Genomic DNA, 20,063 nt, shown 5'->3' on the forward strand with positions numbered 1-20,063 from the left:
GCAAATTGTATAGCTCCACTAGCCAAAAGGACTTAATGGCCCCAATTCTTTTTGCAACAAGGTCCAAATTCCCTAGGTTAGAATTAAACACCATTCATAACCCTTTCAAGGCTGACTTCATTTCTTAGTATTTTCCCCAGAAACACACTGTAGGCATACTCTAGTCCACTTGTCACTGCCCAAGCACCTCTCTCTGCACTTACTATCTGTTTTATGCATGGTTTTCAGTGCTGTGGAGTGCTTTATTTTTTTCCTCACTTTTTTTCCTCTTGAAATTTGACTTATCTTTCAAGACTTGACCTAGATGTTTGCATTTTCTTTTGTACCTGCACAGCATTTAGCTTGATCACATTGCACATTCATTGGTAATTATTTTAGATAAAAATGTAGCATAGATTCTGTTGGCAGAGAAAAATTCTTATCTTGTCACCATCACAGTGTAATGAGGGATTTAATATAAAGTGCAATAGGAGCACAACGGAGAGGGTGCTTAACTTTCTTGGAGGTGGGATAGTGAAGATAAAATGATAACTATACACTGATAAAATGTTTACTGCATGCCAGGGACCTTCCATATATTAATTCTCATCCCTTCAAAGTAGCTGCTATTATTATTCCTACTTTGGAAAAGAAAGCTGGGGTAGCAGAGATTAGCTTGCCCAAGATCACATAGCCAGTACAAACTGGAATCAAACTCAGGCAACTGAGTTCCAACTCTTAAGTCTTGGGCCCTTAACCACTATGCTATAACCTAAAGGAGCAAAGCCTTAAATGTTTGATCAGGAATTTTGTGCATGTTCAGGGTAGAGGAATGCTTGCCTGCAGAGAGGATAGCATGTGTAGATAATTTGGTCCTACCTGGAGCACTTGTTCTTACTGGAAGCAGGGTAAATAGTAGTACTATATAGAGTATAAAGTGCATAATGATAAAGGCTCCAGGCAATGGAGACCTTCTTGAAGTATTTTAACCTGGAAAGATTTATGCCCAGGTGAAATTAACATTCTAAATTACTCTGGTGTTGGTGGTGGATTGATTCTTCATTTTAGAAAGTAGAGAAACCAGTCAGTAGGTAATTACAACAATCCAGAGAAGCTAGAACTAAGGCAGTGGAAGAGGGGATGGAGGGGACATAGCAAAGAGATATTTAGGAGATAGAATTGACAGGGCATAATGACTGAATAATACATGGACTGGGCATAGGAGAAGGAGAAAATGAGGGATGTAGAAGAGCAGAGTTAGAAGGTAGATAGTAAGTTTGGTTTCAGATATGTTGACTTTCAAGCACCTGTGAGGCATCTGATCTCTTCCCTGCTAAACTAGAATGTCAGGTCTGTAAGGGTGAGGATTGTGTCTTTTCATTGCTCTATCCCTAGCACTTAGGAAAGTAGATGGCACATTGAAGACATTCAGTTGTTTAATTGAATACACCCAGGTGGATATGTCTACTTGGTAATTTGAAATTGTGAGTAGGAACTTAGAATATGAGTTCTGAGTTGAAGATAAAAATTTAGGAGTTATAGTCAAGAATGGCTGAGATTTCCAAGGCTAGATAGCACCCAGGGGAAACCAACATTTAAGGCCCAAGGGGAAGAAATAGGCTAGTCGGCAGGACTGTAGTGCATAGGAGCAGAATGAGAGGAGTCCCTAGAAGTTGAGGGAGTGGCCAGAATGATCACCAAAGCAGAATACTGCAGAGAAGGCAAGAAGGCTGAAGAGTAAGTGGATTTAGAAATTAGGTACTCACTATGTGAGGGTTTTGTGAGATCAAGGCTACCTTGGAAGAGAAGTGTATGAACAGGTCCTGGAGCATACGGAATGATTAAATGCTCAGGTGGACAGACATTTCAGCCCTCCACAGGACACCACTTCTGAGAATGTGGAGGAGATGATGAGGCTAGATATACTTGTGGAAAGGTTTATTGATGTGTTTGAGGGAAAAACAGCTGCTAGTGTTTATTTCTTTGGGGTGTGGGAAGCAAGGTCACTTGTTGAGGGTGGGGATGGAAATGTGGTAAAGGGTTGAGGTGGTAAAAGTTTGGAGTAGTTGCTGAAGGGAATCAGAAAGGGAGCTGGTGGGGGAGTGGTGGAAAAATGGAAACAACTATATTTGAACAACAAAAGTTACGAAAAAAAGAAGGGGAGCTGAGCAGATCTGCTCTGAATTGTTGAGTAGTTATAAGAGCCTAATGTAATTTTGAGACAATTTATAGAATAAACAATTATGACTTTTCTCTAGCCTCACCCAGTAGCTCAAAAAGAAAACATTAATGTTTATCTAATCCTGAAAGTGGGAATTTGCCGGCCTGGTATGGCAGAAGAGCGATGTGAGTTGATAGGACTAGTAAGAAAGGTGTTGCAGTGACATGTGAGTGGACTGGAAAAAGAGGGAAGCAACAAGGGTGTTAACAGACTGGAAATACATGGAAAGATCACAGGACTAGAGGGATTGATAAGGTGAAATTGTACACATAATAAAAGTGGTGAGAGTATTTTATTACATAATGTCTTCCTCACTACCATAGATTTCTTGAAGGCAAAGTTTTTTTGTTTACCTTATACCCTCCACAATGCCTAGGACAGTTGTTTGCAAATAAAACCGCTAAAAAAAGTTTATTGAATAAAGTCACTTAGTATATTGTCTAAAGAGTAAAGGGTTATATATATATACTGTCAGTAATATAACTTTGGCTTGGAGGGAATGCATAGCTAAATACCAGTAGTACTACCCTAGTGAGGTTTTATTGTTTTTGGTATGGTCTGTGAGGGGAAATCTGGTTGCAAACACCAGTTGTGACTTTACTCTAGCCACCTTCAGCTTCTCAAAATGTAAGAGCAAAGTTAATGGTACAGTTGATCCTAAACGTGGGAATTTGCAAGTCAGTTATGGCAAAAGAGCAATGGGAGTTGATGGAACCAGCAAGAAAGACATTGGAGTGACCTATGATGTGACTCTAGAAAGTTTTGTTGTACCTGGTATGGTATATGAGCGGAAATCTGGTTGCAAATACCAGTTTCCAGAAAATGTATGTGTAATCAACCATTGGTTTGACTACTGGGTATACAGAAGATAGAGTAATAATGTAAACGATATACTACAGGACTTCAGAAATCATAACTGTGCTAGGAGTTAAACAAGTACTGGACCTAAAATAGTGAACTTAATGGAATTTACTTCTGTCTGTCTCATGGATTTTTTAATTGATTATATTATTACCTGAGAATACTTTCTTAGCCTTGTTATGGTTACCACTTTCCTTTCTGCTCATCTTTTCCATTCAACAAATATTTGTTGAGGGCTCTCCCTGGGAATATAGCAGTGAACAAAACAAACAAAAATCTTTGTCCTCATAGAACTGACATTCTAGACAGGGAAGACCATTAAAAAACAATAAATAAGATATAATAGATGGTGAACAAGTGCTATGAAAAATCAAGGGAGGGCTCGGAATTGTTGCAGGGGGAGGGGCGTGAGTTGCAGTTTTAGATAGGGTCACCAGGCAAAGCCTCCAGAAGGTGACATTCCAGTAAAGACTTAAAGGAAATGAGGGAGTGAGCCATGCAGATAGATAGGTATCTGGGGGCAGAATGTTCCAGGTAGAGGGAACAGTAAGCGCAAAGACTGCTGAGGTGGCAGCATGTCTGTGAGTTCAAGGAACAGGCCATATGAGCCAGAGGAATAGCAGCTTAGTCTAAGACCCCAGGTACCATGCTGCTACTGTAGCAGCATGTCAGATGCAGATTACATAGGGCCTGGGGGTCCACTGTAAGGACTTTGGTTGGCTTTTCTGCAAGCAAGAACCTCTTAGATTTTGAGCAGACGAATAATTTCTAGTTTAATGGATCGTTCTGGTGGCTCTATAACGGAAGATTGAAGAGGGCAGAGGGCAGAAGCAAGAGATCAATTGGAAGGCTGTTGTAATAGTAATTTTTCTTCATTTTTTCCTCTGTTATCCATCTATCTATATATTTGCTTTTCTGGCAAAAGATAAACTAATTTTAGGAATGATTCTAAGGTAGATACTTTATTTTTTTGTAAATTAAAGATTTTATTTATTTTAAGAGGGGAAGGGAGGGAGGGAGACAGGGATGTGTGGATATGTGTGAGAGATATATCCATTGGTTGCCTCTCACATCCCCCAACTGTGGACCTGGTCTGGAACCCAGGCATGTGCTCTGACTGGGAATGGAACTAGTGACCCTTCAGTTCGTAGGTCCGTGCTCAATTCACTGAGCTACACCAGCCATGGCCTTTGGTAGATGCTTTATAGTAAATGAGTCAGTGTGGTGAGCTAGTGGTGAAGCAAAGGCTTCTTTACTAAATAAATACATGGAGAGAATTATTCTATTGACAGTAGGGCAGGGTCTTTAAATTATTTTTCTAATGATACTGTATTTGTGTTGCTTAATCCATTTTCTCTTCTAGTTTCTCCCTCTCTTTTTCTTTAATCCTCATCCAAGGACATTTTTTCATTGCTTTGAGAGAGAGAGAGAGAGAGAGAAATATCAATGTGAAAGAGAAACATCAATCGGTTGCCTCTTGTAGGCTCACCCACAGGGGATTGAACTTGCAACCTAGTCATGTGCCCTGACTGGAAATTGAACCCATAATCTTTTGGTGTAGTGGCCAGGGCTAGTCTTTCTCTTGACCTTGACACAAGTGTTTAACCTAGTTGGTCTCTGGCAAAAGAAAGTACAATGTTTATTGGCCCAGATAAGGATTAAATCAGTGAGTGTAGTCTAGAATTTCCTCAAACTGACCTCACTAGTTATAGAAAGTTAATTAAGTGTTGGTGAATCACAAGTTCTTTGCTTTGAATATTTTTCCCTAATAAAAATGCTCTGTGCCCTGAGTGGTGTGGCTCAGTGGATTGAGTGTTGACCAAAAAGGTCACCAGTTCGATTCCCAGTTGAGGCACATGCCTGGTTGCAGGCTGGATCCCAGGTAGGGGGTGCAAAAGAGGCAACCAACTGATGTTTTTCTCAAATGTCTGTTTCAAAAGGAAAAAAAATGCCCTAAAGTCATTGACTTTTCTTTAAACAGAAGAAAATCTGCCATCTATTTTATGTAATTAACACTAAATATACAATATGACATTTTATCAAATCTAGGGTACAATTGATTGGAAGATATATTTTCTTTTATACCACTAAGGAAAAAAAGCCAGTTAAACTGTGATTTGTATCAATTGCAAGGCATTTCTATTTCAGATATGTTAAAATGTGACAAATATGCATCTAGAATTTAAGAAATAAAATAGCAGGTTTAGCTTTTAGTGGAATTTTTGTATTGATGTGGAGATATTTTTATTATATTGGCCAGCTTTATGACTCCTTTTTTATAAGTCCCCAAATCCTTAATTTAATCTCACCTGCAATAGTCCTTTTTTTTTAACCAAATAAGGTATCATCCACAGGTTCCAAGGATTTGTATGTGGGTATTTTGGGGGAGCCTGAATATGAGTAAACAGAAAAAAGAAAACAGTTTTCTTATACTAGAATTATGGTAATGGGTTGGAGAAGAGGTATGAAGAGGTATGAAGACCTAAATAAAACTAAACAGAAGCAAGAACAGCAAAAAACAAAGTATTCTCTAATGTTTCCAATATTGGGAAGACAGTGAGATAAATGGAAAATGAAAAAGAAAACTTCTTTGTAATTTCAGCCAACTTTTTATTTCATTTCTTTTGCAGACTGGGCTACATGTAGCAATGAGTATGATAACAATTTTTTATGTTTTTTAAGTATATTTTATTGATTACGCTATTAAAATTGTTCCATGTTTTTTCTCCCCTTTCTCCCCCTCTGCCCTGCATTCCCCCATCCCTCTAGTATCCCTTCCCCTCCACCTTAGTTCATGCTCATAGGTTGTACATGTAAGTTCTTTGGCTGCTTCAATTCCTATACTGTTCTTTACCTCCCCCGTTCTCCCCCCTCTGCCTTCCCACTGGTAACCCTCCATGTGCTCTCCATTTCTGTGATTCTGTTCCCATTCTAGTTTGCTTAGTTTGTGTTTGTTTGTTTGTTAGGTCCAGTTGTTTATAGTTTTGAGTTGTCATTTTACTGTTAATAGATTTTTTTGTATTCTGTTAAATTCAAATTTATTGAGACAAAGTGTACTTTTTTAAAAGACTTTACTTATTTATCTTTAGAGGGGAAGGGAAGAGAGAGGGAGAGAAATATCAATGTATGGTTGCCACTGTACGTCCTCCTGCTGGGAACTGGCTTGCAACCCAGGCATGTGCCCTGACTGGGAATCGAACCACAATTCTTTGGTTCTCAGGCTGATGCTCAATCCACTGAGCTATACCAGCCAGGGTACTGTTAATATATTTTTTAAGATTTTATTTATTTATTTTTAGAGAGAAGGAACATCAATGTGTGGTTGCCTCTCACATGTCCCATACTGGGGACTGGGCCTGCAAGCCAGGCATGTGCCCTGACTGGGAACTGAACCAGGGACCCTTCGGTTTGCAGGCCTGCACTCAATCCACTGAGCTATACCAGCCAGGGCCACTGTTCATATTTTTGATCATCTTTTTTTTCTTAAATGTCCCTTTAACATTTCATATAATAAGGGCTTGGTTATGATGAACTCCTTTAGCTTTACCTTCTTTGGGAAGCGCTTTAGCTGCCCTTCCATTCTAAATGATAGCTTTGCTGGATAGAGTAATCTAGGTTATAGTTCCTTGCTTTTCATGACTTTGAATACTTTCTAGCCCTGTCTTGCCTATAAGGTTTGTTTTGAGAAATCAGCTGATAGTCTAATGGGAACTGCTTTGTAAGTAACTCTCCTTTGCTCTTGCTGTCTTTAACATTCTCTCCTTATGCCCTGGCTGGTGTAGCTCAGTGGATTGAGCACAAGCCTGCGAACCAGAGGATCATGGTTTGATTCCCAGTCAGGGCACATGCCTGGATTCCAGGCCGGTTCCCTGCAGGTCAGTTCCCAGCAGGGGACGCATGAAAGGCAACCATACATTGATGTTTCTCTCCTTCTCTCCTTCCCCTCTAAAGAAAAATAAATAAATAAAATCTTTTTTAAAAAAAAGATTTTCTCCTTATCTTTAATTTTGGGTAATTTAATTATGATGTGTCTTGGTATATTTCTCCTTGGATCCAACTTCTTTGGCTTTTATGTCTATTTCCTTCACCAGCATGGGGAAGCTTTCCTTCATTATTTTTTCAAATAAGTTTTCATTTTCTTTCTCTTCCTCTTCTTCTGGCCCCCCTATGATTCAGATGTTGGAACAAAGGTGTCCCAGGGGTTCCTAAGCCTCTCCTCATTTTATTGAATTATTGTTTCCTCAATTTGTTCTAGTTGAAAGTTTATTTCTTCCTTTTGTTCCATGTCATTGAGTACTAGTTTCCTTCCCTTCACTGTTGGTTCCCTGTATATTCTTATTTCACTTTGTATAGCCTTCACTTCTTCCTCTATTTTGCAGCTGTACTCTGATTTCTGTGAGCATCCTGATTACCAGTGTTTTGAACTCTGCATCTGATAGGTTGGATGTCTCCTATTGTTTAGTTCTTTTTCTTGAGGTTTTTTTTTTAATTTTTAAAAAGATTTTATTTATTTATCTTTAGAGGGGAAGGGACGGAGAGAGGGGGAGAAATATCAAGGTATGGTTACCTTCCATGCCAATCCCCTGCTGGGAACTGGCCTGCAACCCAGGCGTGTGCCCTAACTGGAAATCGAACCGTGATTGTTTGGTTCGCAGGCCCACCATGCTCAATCCACTGAGCTATACCAGCCAGGGCTTTTTCTGGAGTTTTTATTTTATTTTTTCCATTTGGGCCATATTTTTTTGTCTCAGCACACCCATTACATTTTAAGGGGTGGAGCCTTAGGTATTCCCCTGGGTGGGGCAACCCACATTGCTGCTGTGTTGTTATGCAGTATGTGGGGGAGGGGTTGGAGAGGGAACAATGCTGCTTGTTCATCTCTCACTGCTTTTAGTCAGTTACCCTGCTTCCCCCAAGGGAATTGTGCTTTTTCGGATGCTGCTCTGGTGTTGATTCCCAGGTGGGTGGACTTGTGTATGTTCTAGGATCCTATGGGCCCCTCAGTGGGCTCTTTGGTGAGACTGGGAGTTTCTCTTGGCTGCCACAAGCCCTACAGGTTTTTATAGCCAGAGGTTTTGAGGCTTCAGTTTCCCAAGCTGAAACCCTGGGTTGTGTGGTGTGTCTTGCTCCCCAGCTCTTTCTCTTGGCTTACCCACACATGAATGTGGGATCACCTGGTCCTCCAGCCACCGCCTGGCCTGCCCAATCCGCTGGCCACTGCCATGCTTCACGTTATCTCTGTCTGGCTGCCCATCTCCACTTCTCCTTCCAGTCTGGATGAATGTTTCTTTTAACTCCTTGGTTTTCAGACTTCCATGCAGTTCAGTTTTCTGGTAGTTCTGGTTGTTTTTTATTTTTAAGTTGGTTGTTATTCTTCTTTTGGTTATTCAAGGAAGTGAAGCATATCTACCTACAGCTCCATCTTGGCCTGATCCAATACCAGTTTTTTGTACATCATTTTTAAGTGGGGAGGGTGGAGGTGGACAAAGGGGAAAAAATTTGAGACAACTATAATAGCAAGAAACACTGAAATGCAAAAAACCCCCACAAACTTTGCAATAAAAAATTATGCTGATAGAAAGTTAACTTAAACTTATTAAACTTATCAGTAAAATTTATATTAAATCCATCATAATATCATGCAAATTAAAGTGGTTAATTTCTCCTATGTCTCTTAAGTTTAACTTTATGTGATGGTATTTATCTTTAAAAGCATCTACTCAGTCTAGGAACAATAGTGCAAAACATGAAATAGAATGTTACTTTTTTCATTACTAATAAAGTTAACTTTATTTAATGAAAAACTTAAAAATTAATTTTTAATAAGTTACAGGATTTTTGTTTAAAGAATACTTTTTCCTATTTATAAAAGTAGCACATGCATATTTTGGACAATTGAGAGAATAAAGGAATTTGTAAAAAAGAAAATCCACTGCTATTCACATTTTGTTTCATTTCCTATAAGCAATTTATATATACATTTTAAAAAATATAATTGTGCTCATAGAATATAAAGCATTTGTTACCAGCAGTTTTTCCATTTACTTTGTAAATGAAATTTTAAATGCTAGTGACGAGGTGAGATTATCAGTATGAGCTCTGGGTTTTACAACTGGAGTAATTGAAGCAGGCTAGTTAATTAGACTTTAAATATTTTATATCTTTGTAGCTGGCTAAGGCTTATTTTCTCTTTTAGTGTATTTGATTCTTTTGTAAGTCTCAAAATTACCCAACCATGTTAGAATGCTTATTTGTTTAAAGGGGAATGACAATGAATGAAATTTAGAAATTATAGCTGTGGCTGGTGTAGCTCAGTGGAATGAGCGTGGGCCTGCAAACCACACGATCGCAGTTCTATTCCCAGTCAGGGCATATGCCTGGGTTGCGAGCCAGTTCCCAGCAGGGGACTCACGAGAAGCAACCATGCATTGATATTTCTCTCCTCTCCTTCTCTCCTTCCTTTCCCCTCTAAGGATAAATAAATAAAATCTTAAAAAAAAAAGAATTATAAGTGGAAGAGTCTTTTCATAGACAAGTAAATGTAAGTACTAAATAGGAGACCACATCCAATTATTCTAATATACTAAAGCTTAGAGAATAAGATGTGAAATTTAATTCATATCACAGTAGTTTTTAAGTGTTATATATTAGGATTTTTTAGCACTTATATGTAATATATTTAACTATATTTAATAGTTTCATTTTATATGCCCAAATTAAAATAATGAATAGAGTTACAATTTTTGGCCTATTTTTTAAATTATATTTCTTGTTCTTAAACATAGGTATTGCTTTAATTTTAGAGAATTTGAACTTTAACGAACCGTCTTCTTGAAAAATAGTTTACTTTAGGTGTGAAACTAATGAATCAGTCATAGTTAACACATTGACTTATACAAAGCAAAGTATAGTTGAATGGTATAGAACAAAAACTAGTTAAGATAGTAATATACCCAAAGTAACTGCTGTAGAATATGTATGTAGATTAAATGAACTTGAGTATTTTTTAGGTTTAAGATTCTTTTTTTTTGTTACTTTAGTTTTGGTTTTGTGTTGTTTTACTGTCTGGGAGAAGGGTAAAATAATATAAAAGCCCACAGAATTTTCATTAACATTATTTTCTTTTTTTTAGCTTAAAGCAATAAATGTAGATCTTCAAAGTGATGCTGCTCTGCAGGTGGACATTTCTGATGCTCTTAGTGAGAGAGATAAAGTAAAATTCACTGTTCACACAAAGGTAAATGTGATTTTGTACTTGTATTATTGCAGCTATTTATTGTGCTAATGTTACATATGTAATAACACATTGATTGGAAGTTTGGTTTTGAACATAATTAGAAAGTTGTGGGGTTTTTTTTGGATGGATAGTTTTTATTTGTCATGATTCCAGTATTTGAAACACTATATGTATAATTAAGAGAAAGAACTCAAAGGCATACAGACAGAAATTTCCCAATGCTTATTACTGAGCCATGGGGACAGCTAACAGTGCCTGAGCACCTGCTGCATGAGTTCTTTGCATGCATTACATGTCACTAATTCTTGTAACAACTCTAAGACACAAATATTGTTATTATCTCATTTTACTTAGCATAAAAGATATTGAAGCGTACAGCATTTAACTAATGTTGCTCAAAATATAGCTGGAGCACCTGTGCTGGGGTTTTTAAACTATTATTTATTTATTTAAATTGTTCAAGTACAGTTTTCTGTCTTTTACTCCCATCCCAGCTCACTCCCCCACCCCTAGTGCTCCCCACCTCCCTCCCATTTCCACCCACCCCCTTAATTTTTGTCTATATGTCCTTTATATTTGTTCCTATAAACCCTACTTCCCCTTTTCCCCTGTGATTCTCTTCCCTCTCCCCTCTGGTCACTGTCAGCCTGTTCTCTATTTCAGTGTCTTTGGTTATATTTTGCTTGCTTGTTTGTTTTGTCGTTTAGGTTCCTGTTAAAGGTGAGATCATATGGTATTTGTCTCTTACCTCCTGGCTTATTTCTCTCAGCATAATGCTCTCCAGTTCCATCCATGCTGTTGCAAAGGGTAGGAGCTCCTTTCTTTCTGCTGCATAGAATTCCATTGTGTAAATGTACCATAGTTTTTGGATTCATTCATTTACTGATGGGCACCTAGGTTGCTTCCAACTCTTGGCAGAGAGAGGGGGTTTTTTTAGTTTATAACTCACTGCTGCTATTTTAACAAAAGGAGTTTTAGGGAAATATACTTTTTAAAGATTTTAACATTAAGAATGAATCATAAAAAAAGAATGAAATCTTACCATATACAACAGCATAGATGGACCTAGAGGATATTATGCTAAGTCAAGTAAGTCCGTCCAAGAAGGACAAGTACCATGTGATTTCACTCATATGTGTAATCTAAAGAACAAAGTAAACAAGCAAAATTGAAAGAGAATCTTAGACAAAGAACAGACTGATGGTTGCCAGAGGGGAAGGGGGTTGAAGGACTGGGTGAAAAGGTGAAGGGATTGCAGAGCACAAATTGGTGGTTACAGAATAGTTACAGGGATGTAAAATACAGCATAGGGAATATAGCCAATAATACTGTAGTAACTGTGTGTAGTGCCAGGTGGGTACTGGAAATAATGGGGGGACACCATAAAGACGGCGATTGTCTAACCATATGCTGTACACCTGAAGCTGATACAAAATAATACTGAATGAAACAGTAATTGAAAAATCAACAACAAAACAAACAAATTATAACCAAAGACACTGAAATAGAGAACAGGCTGACAGTGACCAGAGGGAAGAGGGGAGGGAATTTCAGGGGAAAAAGGGAAAGGTTTACAGGAACAAGTATAAAGGACACATGGACAAAAACAAACGGGTGGAAATGGGAAGGAGGTGGGGAACACTGTGGGGGGATGGGCTGGGATGGGAGTAAAAGACAGAAAATTGTACTTGAACAACAATTAGAATTTTTTTGAAAGAAAAAGAAAATTAGACACAAAGTGTCTACTGTATGCTAGGAATATTTAGTGCACATCACTAACAAAATGCACTATATACATTGCACGAGTAGTCAAAACTTTAGTGACTCACTGCAATAAGCGGACATGCACACTTATGAAATGCTGCCTTTTTTCTCCCTAAAGGTGCTACAACATTTCTAAGATGTTTAACTGGGTTGCAACCTTGCATTGTATTTAATACAATTTAAGAATTGCTGAGGAGTTTTTCTCTTGGGATTTCAAACACCTTACCTTTTTCTCAATGTTATGTATACAAATTGTGTTTGTGGAAAAAACTAAAACATACATGTCTATATCTTACTAGAATTGTTTTAGTTTCCCCGACTATTAAAAGTGACTTACAGCATGAGTAGTTGAAAGAAACAAAACAATAGCATTTGCATAGAGGTGGAGCTTGGAGTAAAATTCTAAGTGTTTGAATATGTTGCTACAGCACGTATTGTGCTAATAAACTTTCTGCTATAAGGAAACAGGTCTTCATTCTCACTAACGTTTACTAGAGTCTGTGATGGTTAAAGGGTCGACATGATGTTTTCTGCACCAGTCTATACGTCCTGTGAAAAGGTGTGTGCTTCTGAACATGGTATATTCACTTCCCCTCTTTTGGCAGCTGATTGTGAAGAGGGAGAAGATATGTAAAGATATTACGATAGGTGAGGAGTCATCAAATTTGGGTCCTCAGGCCAAATCTAGCTGCTTCCTGTTTTTGTAAATAAAGTTTTAGTGGAACACACATGCATAATACAGATTTAATTTTCTCTAGACTTTTATTAATATACTTTATCACAGTTTTCAATTTTGTTGTGTTCCTTGAGTTAATCAAATTACTATCTTACAGGTTATTTTCATTTTAGATTTCAGCTTTCAGGCACATTTTCAGATTGTAGATCTATTTTCCTTTGTTTGAATAGTTGAGTTTGATATATAGTAATAGAATAACATCTAAGTAATGATGAAATGTTTATTAAAAGCTTTTTAGTATAATTTTAATTCACAAGAATTTCTGTCTTTGCAGAGTTCATTGCCAAATTTTAAACAAAATGAGTTTTCTGTTGTTCGACAACATGAGGAATTTATCTGGCTTCATGATTCCTTTGTTGAAAATGAAGACTATGCTGGTTACATTGTAAGTGTTGAGATTCTATTTTAATCCCATTTTTAGGTACTTTATAGATTTCATATTGAAATCTTTAGCATTTTTAATGAACTAGTCTAATTTTCAAAAATTGCCAGTTATTGAGACATAATTGGCTACCACCTTTAATCTCGAATTGCCTTGTTTGGCCATGTGAAGTGTGGATATGTTATGCTCCCTCCTTTAAATTTAAATTCTTATTATGTATTGGAGTTGTAACAGGTTTATCTTAGGAATTAAAGGGATGTTACAAACCACACTGGATTTGAACCCTCAGGTAGGTAGATTAAATTTAGAGGTGGAGGGCTGTTTAAGAGGTTATTTCATGTAAATATGTACCAGAAATTGTGCCTCAGCTATCATCTCAGCTGCTGACCACATTTGGATTTCATTGAAGTCATCCTGACCTGATTCCATCTCAGTCATTTACTTCTGTTTCTGCAAATGGTGGACAATTGGTAGTGCATTTTCGTTTTTATACAATTACCAGTTTGTGTAAAGGATACAGCTCTTTAGGAACAACCAAATGGAAGAGATACGTAGGACAAGGTATGGGAAGGGGGCAGGGCACAGAAGGGTTTCAGGCCCTCTCCGAGTGCCCCTCCTTCCCCCTTCCCAGCATGTCAGTTGTGTTCACCAACCCTGAAACTCTTTGTTCTTTTCCTGTGTTATCTCTACCTTTTTTCCTCATCTTCTTGACTGATGGCTCATTTTCTTACTTCTTACTCCTTCTATAGACTAAACACTCCTCAAAGATAATTAAGACCATGTCAGATTGTGAAGAGGGAGAAGGAGTCTCCCTCTTTGCTCTTTGCTCAGTCAGCATCGTGCCTGGCGCATAAAAGTTGCCATGTCCAGGCCTCAACCATGTGTGCCAGACTATACTTGGTGCTTGTTTCCTTGTTGTTTTCCTTGGTATAACCCTTTTCTTACAGTCATTTTTATTTAACCTTTCACCTGCTTAACTTTTCTTTCTCTTTTCTTACCTGCTGTCTTTAATTTTCATTATTTCCCCTTAATAGTTCTTACTTGTAGGCCCTTGCTCCTAAGTGAACTTTTTTCTTATAGCCTTTCTCGAATGATACTTCTCTTACGAACTTTTTTTTTTTAAGGTAAGTGCTTATTTATCCCCTTATCGTGAGTGAATAGAATGAAATAAGTAAGTAATCTGTGTCTTGTTCTTTTCCTGTTTTTAGGCCAGTGCTTTCTGCTTCTGGTGCACTCCTCCAATCCAGAAACCTTTTTAACATACCTTGTTTGATCTTATTGTTAGCAGTCATAAATTAAAAAATAATAATAAAACACAGTAGCATAAAGGTACTATGAATTCATTAATTTAAAGAATACATTTGTGCCCTGACTGGTGTGGCTCAGTGGGTTGAATGCTGGCCTGTGAACTGAAAGGTTGCCAGTTTGATTCCCATGAGGGCGTATGCCTGGTTTGTGGGCCAATGCCCCTGGTTGGGGGTGTGTGAGAAGCAGCCAATTAATGTATCTCTCATACATCGATATTTTTCTCCTTCTCTTTCTTTCTTCCCCTTTCTATAAAAATAAGTAAATAAAATATTTTTTTAAAAATTTGTATTTGATCATACCACTTACATGCTTTTGACAATGATGTGCATATTTGCTCTACATATTTATTTAGTGTGTAGTTAGAGTTTAATGTATAGATACATTTGAGGACTATAGGTTGCTATACAGGAATCTGCAGATTAAACTTTAGGAACTTAATATTCTAATACTTGAAAATAATGTTTCTTCCTTGGTATGAACAATCTCAAGGATTTTAATTTCTAAACCTAATCAAATTCTCTACCTGACTTGGAATTTTAGTGGTACCCAGTTCTTATTCATGAAGTCTTATGGTGGCTGTAGTATAGTTGCTGCAAGAGATAAAAGTCTGTAATGTTAGTGATTTGATTCTCTTATCATAGATCCCTCCAGCACCACCAAGACCTGATTTTGATGCTTCAAGGGAAAAACTACAGAAGCTTGGAGAAGGAGAAGGGTCCATGACAAAGGAGGAATTCACAAAGATGAAACAGGAACTGGAAGCGTATGTGATTTTTGTTGTTGCTTTTGTTAATTGTGCTTGTTTTATGCCTCTCCCCCCCCCTTTTTTTGCTCTCCAATATCCCATCCTCTTAATCATTTCACCACAATGACCCTTCCTGGAAGATGCAAATATAAGTTGCACAACCAGTTTTAATGATCATGATCAGAGCCTACAGGAAAATTATAGAATAATTGTCTTCATTGTAGAGTTCTTAAAATTAACGTTTTAAATAGACTCTGAAAATTGGTAATGGAGGACTCAAAAGTTTATAAAAATAGTAGAAAGGGAAATAATGGCTTTTTAAAGCAGAATAAATTGTTTTGTTTTTTATTTGCAAGGCCTTAGTCATTAGGTGATCACCAGTCATCCTGGTGATCTCTCAATGTGTGCATACTGCCAAATCTTCTATTTCTCATAGAAGTATGTGATGAGCAACTCTGCATATACCCTGTTTTCTTTTTTTTTTAAGAGAGAGTGTGTGTGTTTGTGTGTGTGTGTGTGTGTGTGTGTGAGAGAGAGAGAGAGAGAGAGAGATTGCTTTTTTCCCCCCTTTTTTCTTCCTCTAGCTTCTGGCTGAAGGGAAGACAATAGATTTAAAATATTTTTTATTATATGATAATTAGTTGCATATATACTAGAGATGTATTAAATCTTTGAAAAGTTGAGACGATTCAATTTCATTTTTAGCATATTTGCTGAAAATACAGAATATTTCCCCCTTTTATTAAACATTTAATTTTGGAATTGCTGTATATTGATTTTTTATATTTTGAGAGTTATACAAGGAAATAATTTTCCTTGCATTGTCATCACCCCCTCACTCTTTCTAGTCATTTGTCCCCTTCATGCTTTTTCTTTCTCCTCTTCCACTTAGTTTCAGTTTTAAGCATATATTTACTCTGCTGCTAGACTCCTCTTCAGAATGCTAAACTCTCTTGACCAGCTAAATTAGCAGAGTAGGTCTTATTTGTCATAGAGTAAGGTGACAGATATTTTAAGAATTCTGTCAGTGCTAGGTGCAGGTAGTAGTCTGATAGCACATACTTACTTTTATAGTTTGTAAGGCTGCAGATTAGCAGAGCACGTTAATATTGAAGAATCTGTGGTTTTCCAGTGGCCCTGATCATGATTCTTTTGTGGTCTGGTTAGGGGTTGGATAACAGAGAACCCTGGGTTTATTCTACTGCTACCTCCATCCTCTGCATCCTTCTTTTTTGTCTTCACTGAATGACTACCCTCACAGAGATCAAACTTCTCCCAACATTGGTCCTGCTGGTTTGCTGGTATGTAAAACTTATCCTCTTGCACGTAGTTGAAGCAAGAATATTGGGCCTTTTCCTTGAGTGTTGTTGTTGTTTTCAAACTGACATGTAGTTGTTTTTGTTTTTAAAAACATGTTTTTGTTTTCCAACTGACAGGATCGCTGTGATTCACTGATATTAAAATATTTTAAGCACAGTGCTTTGACGTAATAGCAAAAATTAGTCTCTTCGTGGTGTGTTTTTTTTTCTTTTGTTTCTGGGTCATTAGATGAAGATATTGATTAATGCTGAAAATATGCTTATTTAGGTTTAGGTTTTGATATTTTTTGTATGAAGGTGTTTATAAGAAATTGAATCATTAACATTGTACCCAGTAATTTGTTGTTTACTTTCTCTGAAGCTGAAATCAAACACCCCTGTAGTTACCTTTAAAATCAACTTGAATAGAAAGAAAGATTCATAAAACCAAAAATATTAACATTTAAATGTCATAAATACTAAACTAGCATGAAGCCTTTTTCAGAGCTGGATTTTACATATTTTATTAACAGTCCAACTAAAACCTTTGTTTACTTGGATTATATTTTTGTATCTCTAATTTTGCATTTAGAATTCAGAGTATTTGCTGAAAATATGGTTGCAGGTGATTTTCTAGTTGATGTAGTGTTTTACCTTTAATTTTATGTATTGTTTCTAGTGAATATTTGGCCATATTCAAGAAGACTGTTGCAATGCATGAAGTATTCCTGTGTCGTGTGGCAGCACATCCTATTTTGAGAAAAGATTTAAATTTCCATGTCTTCTTGGAATATAATCAAGATGTGAGTATAGAATTGATTTAAAGTAATATTTTAAAAAGTCATTGGAAAAGGCAGGGAGTAGTTAGAAAAGGCTTAAGGCCTTCTCTTACAGTGTTCTTATTTTTTAAGGCAATTTGAAATGATACTTTTTTAGTGGCAGCATATTATTTCAGTAGAACTTGAGTAGATTAAATGAAAAAATAACAGTACTCCATGTCACCACATGGGACATTGGTTTTCATCCTGAATTATGGACTTCTTAAGAAGTAGGATTAGCCCTGGCCCTGGCTGGTGTGGCTCAGTGGATTGACAGCCAGCCTATGAACCGAATGGTTGCCCTTTTGATTCCCAGTCAGGGCATATGCCTGGGTTGTGGGCCAGGTGTCCATTTGGGGGAATGTGAGAGGCAACCAGTCAATGTATCTATCACACATTGCTGTTTCTCTATACCTTCCCCTCCCTTCCCCTCTCTCTAGAAATAAATAAGTGAAATCTTTTTTAAAAAAATAGATTTTATTGATTATGCTATTACAGTTGTCCCTCACTTTATTCCCCCCCTTTAGTTCATGTCCATGTGTCTTAAGTTTTTTAGCTTCTACATTTCCCATACTATTCTTGCCCTCCCCCTATTTTCTACCTTCCATCTATGCTACTTATTCTCTGTACCTTTTCCCCCCTCTTTCCTTCTTCTACTCCCCTGTTGCTAACCCTCCATGTGATCTCCAATTCTGTGGTTCTGTTTCTGTTCCGGTTGTTTGCTTAGTATGTTTTTGTTTTTGTTTTAGGTGTGGTTGTAATTGTGAGTTTGTTGTCATTTTACTATACATGTTTTTTTCTATACATCTTATTTTTCTTAGATAAGTCCCTTTAACATTTCATATAATAAGGGCTTGGTGATGATGAACTCTTTTAACTTGACCTTATCCGAGAAGCACTTTATCTGTCCTTCCAATCTAAATGAAAGCTTTGCTGGATAAAGCAATCTTGGCTGTAGGTCTTTGCCTTTCAAGACTTCAAGTATTTCTTTCCAGCCCCTTCTTGCCTGAAAAGTTTCTTTTGAGAAATCAGCTGATAGTCCTATGGGAAATTCTTTGTAGGTGACTATCCCCTTCTCTCTTGCTGCTTCTAGAATTTTCTCCTTCATTTTTATTTTGGCTAATGTAATTGTGATGTGCCTTGGTGTGTTCTTACTTGGGTCCAACTTCTTTGGGACTCTCTGAGTTTCCTGGACTTCCTGGAAGTCTATTTCCTTTGCCAGATTGGAGAAGTTCTCCTTCGTTATTTGTTCAAATAACTTTTCCACTTATTGCTCTTCCTCTTCCCCTTCTGGCACCCCTGTAATTCGGATGTTGGAACATTTAAAGATGTCCTTGAGGTTCCTAAGCCTGTCCTCATTTTTTTGAATTCTTGTTTCTTCATTCTTTTCTGTTCAGTTGTTTCTTTCTTCCTTCTGGTCCACTCCATTGATTTGAGTCCCAGTTTTCTTCCCATCACTGTTGGTTCCCTGTGCATTTTCCTTCATTTCACTTAGTGTAGCCTTCATTTTTTCATCTAATTTGCAACCAAAATCAGCCAATTCTGTGAGCATCCTGATCACCAGTGCTTTGAACTGTGCATCTGATAGGTTGGCTGTCTCTTGGTCTCTTAGAAGTATTGGCACTGGGGCTTTGGTCTGTTCTTCTGTTTGAGCCATTTTTTTTTTTTTTGAGGGCAGGGGGAAGTCTCGTCCTGCCTGTTAATGTAGCGAAGTGCAGAGCCTTAGGTGTTTACCAGGATGGGGCAACTCAAGTTGCTGGGTTGTGATGCTGTATGTATGGGTAGGGTCTGAGAGGGAACAGTAGCGCTTGTTCTGCTCTCTGTAGAGTTTCAGTCCCTTCTGCTGCTTCCCCCAAGCAAACTGGGCCCTTCTGGTGCTGATTCCCCTGTGGGTGGGCTTATGTACGTTCTAGGACCCTGTGGGTCTCTCCAACGAACTCCAACTAAGAGGCTGGGAGTCTCTCCCAGCACCTCAACCCCCACAAGTGTTTTCAGTCAGTGCTCTTAGGCTTTATTTCCCAGCACTGGGGCCCTTGGTTATGTGGTCTGTCTTGTTGCCCGTTTTCGCCTGGTTTATCTGCGTGTGAATGTATGGCTGTAGTCAGCCAGCTGCCTTGCACGCTTTTCTACGTCTGCTCGTTGCCTCCCTGTGCCCAGGTCCACCAGCCACCGCTTTTTCCTGCCTGGACCCCTCTCTGCCAGCTGCCAACTCTGGCTCTCTTACTGGTCTGGATGAGTGGTTGTTGGACTTCCATACAGTTCAGTGTTCTGTCAGTTCTGGGGGTTTTGTTTGTTTGTTTGTTTCTAAATTTTTGTTGTCCTTAATTTTGATTGTGCGAGGAAGCACAGTGTAGCTACCTGAGCCTCCATCTTGGCCAGAAGTGTAAATAAGTAAAATCTTTTTTAAAAAAAAGAAGAAGAAAAGAAAATAAATAAGGTTAGCCCTGGCTGGTATGGCTCAGTGGTCTGAGTGTCAGCCTGTGAACCAAAAGATTGTCAGTTTAATTCCCAGTCAGGGCATATTCCTAGGTTGCAGGCCAGGTCCCCAGTTGGGAGCATGTGAGAGGCAGTCGATTGGTGTGTCTCTCACACACCAATGTTTCTCTCCCTTCCCCACTCTAAATAAAAATTTAAAAACCAAAAAAAAAAAAGAAACAGGGTTATAGCCCTAACTGGTTGGCTCAGTTGGTACATGAAAAGGTTGCAGGTTCAAT

The 20,063-nt window shown here is 37.9% G+C and overlaps 1 protein-coding gene across 2 annotated transcripts in view; it reads left to right on the forward strand.

Annotated features, from left to right (window-relative positions):
• The window catches only part of SNX6 (sorting nexin 6), a 62,282-nt gene that overhangs the window by 4,159 nt on the left and 38,060 nt on the right, over positions 1-20,063 (forward strand). For both annotated transcript variants that reach the window (XM_037056475.1, XM_037056474.1), the window contains 4 exons: positions 10,194-10,298; positions 13,073-13,183; positions 15,130-15,251; positions 17,211-17,334. In XM_037056475.1, coding sequence (XP_036912370.1) covers positions 10,194-10,298; positions 13,073-13,183; positions 15,130-15,251; positions 17,211-17,334 — 462 coding nt within the window. The remainder of the gene's footprint in view (positions 1-10,193; positions 10,299-13,072; positions 13,184-15,129; positions 15,252-17,210; positions 17,335-20,063) is intronic.

The sequence above is a fragment of the Sturnira hondurensis genome, unplaced genomic scaffold (genome assembly GCF_014824575.4).
Source record: "Sturnira hondurensis isolate 20B ecotype Veracruz unplaced genomic scaffold, ASM1482457v3 Scaffold0008948, whole genome shotgun sequence".
Taxonomy (NCBI): Eukaryota; Metazoa; Chordata; class Mammalia; order Chiroptera; family Phyllostomidae; genus Sturnira; species Sturnira hondurensis.